The sequence below is a fragment of the Stomoxys calcitrans genome, chromosome 3 (genome assembly GCF_963082655.1).
Source record: "Stomoxys calcitrans chromosome 3, idStoCalc2.1, whole genome shotgun sequence".
NCBI lineage: Eukaryota > Metazoa > Arthropoda > Insecta > Diptera > Muscidae > Stomoxys > Stomoxys calcitrans.
In genome coordinates, this window is record NC_081554.1 from 66250849 (window position 1) to 66259577 (window position 8729).

At 40.2% G+C, this 8729-nt stretch overlaps 1 protein-coding gene across 1 annotated transcript; it reads left to right on the plus strand.

Moving 5' to 3' along the window:
• Window positions 1–1915: 1915 nt before the first annotated feature.
• LOC131996047 (uncharacterized) lies at window positions 1916–2566 on the plus strand. Its single transcript, XM_059365474.1, has 3 exons — window positions 1916–1966; window positions 2026–2349; window positions 2423–2566. Exons 1-3 carry the CDS (start codon window positions 1916–1918, stop codon window positions 2564–2566), a joined length of 519 nt encoding a protein of 172 aa, XP_059221457.1.
• The last annotated feature ends 6163 nt before the right edge of the window (window positions 2567–8729 follow it).

An 8729-nucleotide genomic window follows, 5' to 3' on the forward strand; every position in this document is an offset into this window, starting at 1 on the left:
CTGGTCTAATAAGTACAATTCACATTGTTCAATTTTGTAGAACAAAATATTGATCTCTTTGGTAGCCATGTCCAGATATTGACCGATCTGAACCATATACGACACGGATATCGAGAAGCCTAATATAAGTCACTGTGTGAAATTTCAGCGAAATCGAATTGTAAATGTGCCTTTTATGGGCCCAATACCTTAAATCGGGAGATCGGTGCATATGGGAGCAATATCCAAATCTGAACCGAATTGGGCCAAATTGAAGAGGACTGTCGAAGGGCCTAAACAACTCACTGTCCCAAATTTCGGCGAAAACGGACAATAAATGCGCCTTCTATGAAACTAAAACCGTAAATCGAGAGATCGGTCTTAATGGCAGCTATATGTGAATCTGGATCGATCTGGTCCAAATTGCAGAAAGATTTCAAAGGGGCCTGACTTAACTCCTTGTGCCAAATTACGGCGACTTCGGACAATAAATGCTCTATTTATGGACCTAAAACCTTAAATAGAGAGATCGGCCTATATTGCATCTAAATCCAAATCTGGACCAATCTGGGCCAAATTGATGAAAGTTGTCGAAGAGCCTAACGCAATTCACTGTCGCAAATTTCGACGACATCGGACAATAAAAGCATCTTTTATGGGCCCAAAACCTTATATCGAGAGATCGGTCTATATGGCAGCTATATCCAAATCTAGACAGATCTGGGCCAAATTTAAGAAGGATTTCGAAGAGCTTTACACAACTAACTGTCCTATATTTCAGCAAAATCGATTAATTAAAGCGCCATTTATGGGTCCATGACCTTAAATCGAGAGATCGGTCTATATGGCAGCTTTATCTAAATCTAGACCGATCTAAACCAAATTCAAGAAGGATGTAGAAGGACCTAACACAACTCACTATCCCAAATTTCGGCGACATCGGACAATAAATGGGATTTTTATTGGCCCAAAACCTTAAATCGCGAAGTCGGTCTATATGACAGCTATATCCAAATCTGGATCGAACTGTGCCATGTTGCAGAAAAATATCGAGGGGCCTAACTTAACTCCTTGTCCCAAATTACGGCGACTTCAGACAATAAACGAGCCTTTTATGGGCCCAAAACCTTAAGTCGAGAGATCGGTCTATATGGCAGCTATATCCAAATCTGAACCGATTTTGGCAAGTTAGCAAAGAAGGTCGATGAGCCTAACCAAACTCACTGTGCCAACATTTTCAAAATCGGACAATAAATGCGCCTTTTATGGACCCAGACCTTAAATCAAGAGATCGGTCTGTATCGCAGCTATATCCAAATCTGAACCAATCTGGGCCAAATTAAAGGATGTCGATTGCCCTAACACAACTCACTGTCCCAAACTTGTGGCTTTTATGGGCCTTAGACCCTAAATCGGCCGATCGGTCTATATGGGGGCTACATAAAGATATAGTTCGATATAGCCCATCTTCGAACTTAACCTGCTTATGGACAAAAATAGAATCTGTGCAAAGTTTCAGCTCAATATCTCTATTTTAAAAGACTGCAGCGTGATTTCAACAGACAGACGGACGGATTGTCGTACGGACATGGCTAGATAGTCTTAGATTTTTACGCTGATCAAGAATATATATACTTTATAGGATCGGAAATGGATATTTCGATGTGTTACAAATGGTGGCGGTGGTGGGTATAAAATTCACACAAAAAACATGCTTTGATTTGAATTGTTAACACTTCGTGTCAGCTACCCTGTATACAATACTCTTTAGTGATTATTGTTGCACGAGCTTATTAAAAAGTTATTTTAAATCAATTCCGATGGTCACCAAAAATACGCTGCAATTATTTCTGGTCAATCAGTGCAAATAAAATGGATCATAAATGACTTTCATAATCGTCAGTTGAGTCGCGTCCTTCAGTGAAAATACCTTAAAATGCTTGATAGAATTGTGAACTACCTAATTATTGTATGCTTATTTCAACAGGTATGCTGAGTTTGGGTATCATCTAAGTTCCAATTAATTAAATATCATCCAACTTCAAGTTGCAGGCTGTGAAATTTTGGACACGCTCTGCCCGTTGTGACACTCAGGATCCAGAAGCCGCCAGATTCGACTTGTGTCAATTAACGCCTGACAGTGTTCATGTTCCAAGATTGTTCGTCACTATTCGTCTTCTAAAGGTTCCGGTTACGTCAATCAAAATGGGAATAATGATAGGTTTTGCAAGCATTCAGAGTATGCCCTTAATCGATAACACATGGGATTTATGTGCTTATCTGGCCGAGCCGAAAAGGTTTAAGTCATTTGGACGTTTATTTGAATACCTAGCCCCCTTCAGCAATATCAATCACACATGTCCCTATAATGTAAGCGATTATCTTAGTTCCATTAATGGAAAATAGTAATATTCATACACCTCTCGTGTATCTCAATCCGCAGCACGATATATATGTGACAAATTTTACAATAACACGCCGAGCCATCATGCCTTTGCCAAATGGACGCTATGCCATTAACACCACTTATGTCTTGAACAAAAAATCTCAGATTTCTGCAAATTTTACTTTTGATTTGGAGAATTGAAGCAATTTGGTAATTACAACAACAACCAAATAAGCATGACGCTGCTCTGTGTGGAATAATTGGGGAAAGAATGGTCAAGGTTCTAGTGCAGTATTAAATTTAATTATTCAATATTTGTTATTTATTTTTATTTCATTTAGTTGGGGTAGATTTAGTTCGGAAATAAAAGCAGAATTAAAATATAAACAATTTGATATAAAAGTGGTTATGGAAGTTATATTAATAAGAATACTTTGAATATATTAATACCCTACACCACTACTGTGGTACAGGGTATTATAACTAAGTGAATTTGTTTGTAACACCCAAAAGAAAGAGAGATGGACCCATTGATAAGTATACCGATCAACTGAGAATCAGTTTCTGATTCGATTTAGCAATGTCCGTCAGTCAGTCTGTCCGTCTGTCTGTCCGTCTGTCTGTCCATGTAAATTTACAAACTACAGCTCGCAATTTTCATCCGATCGTCTTCAAATTTGGTATGGACATGTTTCGGCCTAGAGACGAAGCCTATTGAAATTGAAAAAAATCGGTTCAGATTTGGATATAGCTCTCTTATATATATTTTATATATAACAAGTAAAAGCGTGCTAAGTTCGGCCCTGCCGAATCTTATATACCCTCCACCATGGATCGCATTTGTCGAGTTCTTTTCCCGGCATCTCTTCTTAGGCAAAAAATGATATAAGAAAAGATCTGCTCTGCTATTATAGCTATATCAAGATATGGTCCGGTTTGGATCACAATTAAATTATATGTTGGAGACCTGTGTAAAATGTCAGCCAATTCGAATAAGAATTGCGCACTTTGGGGTCTCAAGAAGTAAAATAGAGAAATTGATTTATATGGGACCGATTTAGACCATAATAAACACGTATGTTGATGGTCATGAGGGGATCCGTCGTACAAAATTTCCGGCAATCATTATCCGGCAAATCCGATAATAATTGCGACGTCTAGAGGCTCAAGAAGTCTTGATCCCAGATCGGTTTATATGGCAGCTATATCAGGTTATGAACCGATTTGAACCTTATTTGACACAATTGTTGAAAGTAAGAATAAAATACGTCATGCAAAATTTCAGCCAAATCGGATAGGAATTGGGCCCTCTAGAAGCTCAAGAAGTCAAGACCCAAGGTCGGTTTATATGACAGCTATATTAGGTTATGGACCGATTTGAACCATGCGTGGCACATTTGTTGGATATCATAACGAAATACTTTGTGCAAAAATTTATTCAAATCGGATAAGAATTGTGCCCTCTAGAGGCTTAAGAAGTCAAATCTCCAGATCTGTTTATATGACAGCTATATCAGGTTATGAACCGATTTAAACCGTGCTTGGCACAGTTATTGGATATCATAACAAGACACGCAGTGAAAAATTTCATTCCAATCGGATAAGAATTGCGCCGTCTAGAGGCTCAAGAAGTCAAGACCCAAGATCGGACCCAAGATATGACCCATTTACAATCCCCACCGACCTACACTAATAAGAAGTATTTGTGCAAAATTTCAAGCGGCTAGCTTTACTCCTTCGGAAGTTAGCGTGCTTTCGACAGACAGACGGATACGGATGGGCGGACGGACGGACGGACGGACGGATGGACGGACGGATGGACGGACGGACGGACGGATGGACGGACGGACGGACGGATGAACGGAGGGACTGACGGACGGACTGATGGACGAACAGGCGGACGGACATGGCTAGATCGATATAAAATGTCGCGACGATCAAGAATATATATACTTTATAGGGTTTCAGACGAAGTATACCCCCCATCCTATGGTAGAGGGTATAAAAATCAATTTGTGTTTGTTTGTAGGTTTGTTTGTTTGTTTGTGTGTCTCCTATAGACTTGAAATTTTCACAGATGGTGCAAAACGATCCTGTGGTGAAAATTGGGTAATACATTTTTTATACCCTCCACCATAGCATGGGGGTATACTAATTTCGTCATTCTGTTTGTAACACCTCAAGATATGCGTGTCAGACCCCATAAAGTATATATATTCTTGATCGTCGTGACATTTTAAGTCGAACTTGCCATGTCCGTCCGTCCGTCTGTCTCTAGAAAGCACGCTGACTTTGAAGGAGGAGAATTTTGCACAAATACCTCTTATTGTTTTGATATAGCTGCCATATAAACCGATCTTGGGTCTTGACTTCTTTAGCCTCTAGAGGGCGCAATTCTCATCCAATTTGACTGAAATTTTTTGTTAGAAGTGATATTAAAACACTATGTTTTAATATCACTTCTAACAACTGTGCTAAGTATGGTTTAAATCGGTCCATAATCTGATATAGCTGCTCTATAAACCGATCCTGGGCCTTGACTTCTTGAGCATATAGCGTTCTGATATTACTTCCAACAACTATACAACGTATGGTCCAAATCGGTCCATAACCTGATATAGCTGCCATATAAACCGATCTTGGGTCTTGTCTTCTTGAGCCTCTAGAGGGCGCAATTCCTATCCGATTTGGCTGTAATTATTTATGCGATGTATGGGCCAAATCGGTCCATAGCCTGATATAGCTGCCATATAAACCGATCTAGGATCTTGAGTTCTTGAGCCTCTAGAGAGCGCAATTCTCATCCGATTTGGCACAGATTTTGTACAACGGCTTCTCCCATGGCCTTCAACGTGTGACAATATGGTCTGAATCAATCTATAGCTTGACATAGCTCTCATATAAACCGATCTCCCGATTTTGCTTCTTGAGCCCCGAATCGGACTATAACTTGATATACCTCCTCCTCCACCGTCCCTATTTCTTATTCTTTGTTTGCCTAAAAAGAGATACTGCGCAAAGAACTTGACGGATGCGATCCATGGTGGAGGGTATATAAGATTCGGCCCGGCCGAACTTAGCACGCTCTTACTTGTTTATATCTGAAAGGGGGGCGGGCCCTCCCCCTTACCCTAATTTTCAGAAACGCCAGATCTCGGAGATGATTGTGTGCTCTCATATAGTACCCTAAAAATTAAAAGTTGGTATCCAAATTTCGGATGGGTATTTAGGGGGGCCGCCCCACCCTAAAACCTACCAAACATATATTTAGACCAATCATGACAATATGGGACTCAAATGAAAGGTATTTAGGATAAGAAAACGTATCTGATATCCAATTAGAAGGCCACCGTAGCGCAGTGGTTAGCATGTCCGCCGATGACGCTGAACGCCTGGGTTCGAATCCTGGCGAGACCATCAGAAAAAACAAAAAAAAAATTCTGCGGTGGTTTTCCCCCCCTAATGCTGGCAACATTTGTGAGGTACTATGCCATGTAAAACTTCTCACCAAAGAGGTGTCGCACTGCGGCCAACCTCCAAAGAGGTGTAGCACTGCGGCACGCCGTTCGGACTCGGCTATAAAAAGGAGGCCCCTTATCATTGAGCTTAAACTTGAATCAGACTGTACTCATTGATATGTGAGAAGTTTGCCCCTGTTCCTTAGTAGAATGTTCATTGGAAAAATTTGTATTTGCATCTGATATCCAATTGTCGGACCACGTGTTAGGGGAACCACCCCAAAACACCCCTAAATCGGACATATTTACCGACCATGACAATATGGGACTCAAATGAAAGGTATTTGCGAGTAGAATACGAATCTAATATCCAAATGTGGGACCACGTTTCTGGGGGTCCACTCCTTCCCCAAAACTCCCCCTAACAGGTCTTATTTACTGAACAGCAGAAATTTGGTATCCTAATTTAGGGTGGGATATCTAGGGGGCCGCGCCACCTCCGAAACCCACCAAATGGAAATATAAACCGAATAATGACAATATGGGGCTCAAATGAAAGACATCTCTCATCAGACCACCTCACCCCCAAAAATACACTCGTACCGAATATATTTACCGACCACAGCAATATAAGGCTCAAATTAAAGGTATTTGGGAGTAGAGCACAAAAATTATATCCACATTGGGGCGAAATATCTGAAAGGCAGTACCAGCAGCCCAAAACAGAATTTATTTCCTGACTGTGGCAGTATAGGGCTCAGATAAAACAAGAGAGTGAAAGAAGGCGCAGCGTTGTCCAGCTAGCAAACTCTTAAAATTGGGAAATTTGTCCATTAATGGATAGCCAACGGAGGCCACCGTAGCGCAGAGGTTAGCATGTCCGCTTATGACGATGAACGTCATGCATTTGCAATGGATAGCCAACGCCTCAATTGTTGTTTAGAAGTTCAAAATTTTTGTATGGATTCGTTCAATAGTTCTAAATTTTTAATTTAATATCAGCAGACTAATTTCTTTGGGTGTAGACCATGAGAAAATTAACATCTGTTGGAGATAAACAGGTTCTTTTTGAGATATAAACTTATGGAAATACACCAGTAGTGACGTAGTTATCGTATGGCATAATATATTTGGTTTGCGTAGACTGAAACACCGTCATATCTTTTGAGTCCACAGACATATCTAGCAATATTTTTAAATGTGACTACCTTCGAAGTATAGAAGAGTGGGAGTGAGATACCTTTTTGAAAGTATCATACTGATTTTGAACGGTAAAAAAGATAGTATGTCCCATAAATTTGGACGCTTAACAGATATCTTTTCAGCAAACCGCATTTAGGTGATCAGTACAGTTTAGAAGTTCCTGAAAAATTACACCAAGGGTTTTCACTTTAAACAATCTCAACGTTTGAGTTTCCGATGTCAAAGTCGGCTATTGTAATGATTTTCTTATGAATACAGATTGCCTTAAACTTATTAGGATGGATGAAAAAACACCGTTGGCAGTTGCCCACTGCAAAACGTTTGTTAGATCCTGGTTTACTAATGTAACGCTTTTTCCTTTAAGTAGCCGTTAAGTAGAGCGGACATGTTTTTCATTTCGCTCCTTAAAAAAAATATCTGTATCTCGAAATCGGTACTACTTAATACGTAAAAATTTTAAAGCCTTTCAGGAGTAGGCTCAAAAATTACTCTAAAAACCTAACAGTAGTGATGGTGGCATCAGATGTTGTCCGCTCTTCTAATAGGTGTGGGTGCCTTGACACCTGTACTCGAGAGAAATGCATTAAGTGCACCACCAGTCGGCAGACTAGGTTAGGTTAGGTTGAAAAAAGGGTGTGAATAATAATCCGCTTAATGCCATTTTGCACATACACACAAGCCCGCAATCAGCTTAATGTGCGCTCTAAATACTATAAAGTAATCTCAAAAGAGGCCACCGTAGCGTAAAGGTTAGCCGCTTATGACGCTGATGCCAGGGTTTGAACCCTCGTGACAACATCAGAAAATAAATACTTAGCAGTGGCTATCCCCTCCTAATAACGTGTGGTACAACGCCATGTAAAAACTTCTCCCCAAAGAGGTGTTGCTTTGCGGCACGTCATTTCGACTCGGCTTTAAGATGAAAGCCCACTATCATTGAGCTTAAACTTGAATCGTATAGCACTCAGTGATATGAGAGAAGTTTGCCCAACCTCGGAAAAGAAAATTTAAGGCATTAAAGTGCAGGCATCTGTTAGCCGCAAAAGCCGGGCAATGACATAGCAAATGCTCCAACGTCTCATAATCTTCCCCACGCTGTATTTCCGTAATAGCTTCGTTTTCTCAAGATCCGGATCTTCGCATAGTATTTGCATTGTCCTACCGATAGTTTCACTGTTTCAGAGCACGTTTGTAGCCCAAGCCCTTAACTCGGGCTGCGTCGACCCGAATGGCTTAGGGTTAACCGAGTTAATTGACGGCAGACCTCTGGACTCTTCTATTTCATTCCCCCTTACTTCACTGTGGTCCGGTACCCAAACTATGTGGATCGTGCCATCCTCACACTCATAGAAAAAAGTTTGCTGAAAATAGCAAACACTGTCTGCTGAATATAAGTATTGGGTTGCCCAAAAAGTAATTACGGATTTTTTAAAAGAAAGTAAATGATTTTTAATAAAACTTAGAATGAACTTTAATCAAATATACTTTTTTTACACTTTTTTTCTAAAGCAAGCTAAAAGTAACAGCTGATAACTGACAGAAGAAAGAATGCAATTACAGAGTCACAAGCTGTGAAAAAATTTGTCAACGCCGACTATATGAAAAATCCGCAATTACTTTTTGGGCAACCCAATATTTAATTTTGATGCTATTATAGCGGTAGTTTTGCTGTTACAGCAGTAGTTCTGCAGTTTCAGAGTAGC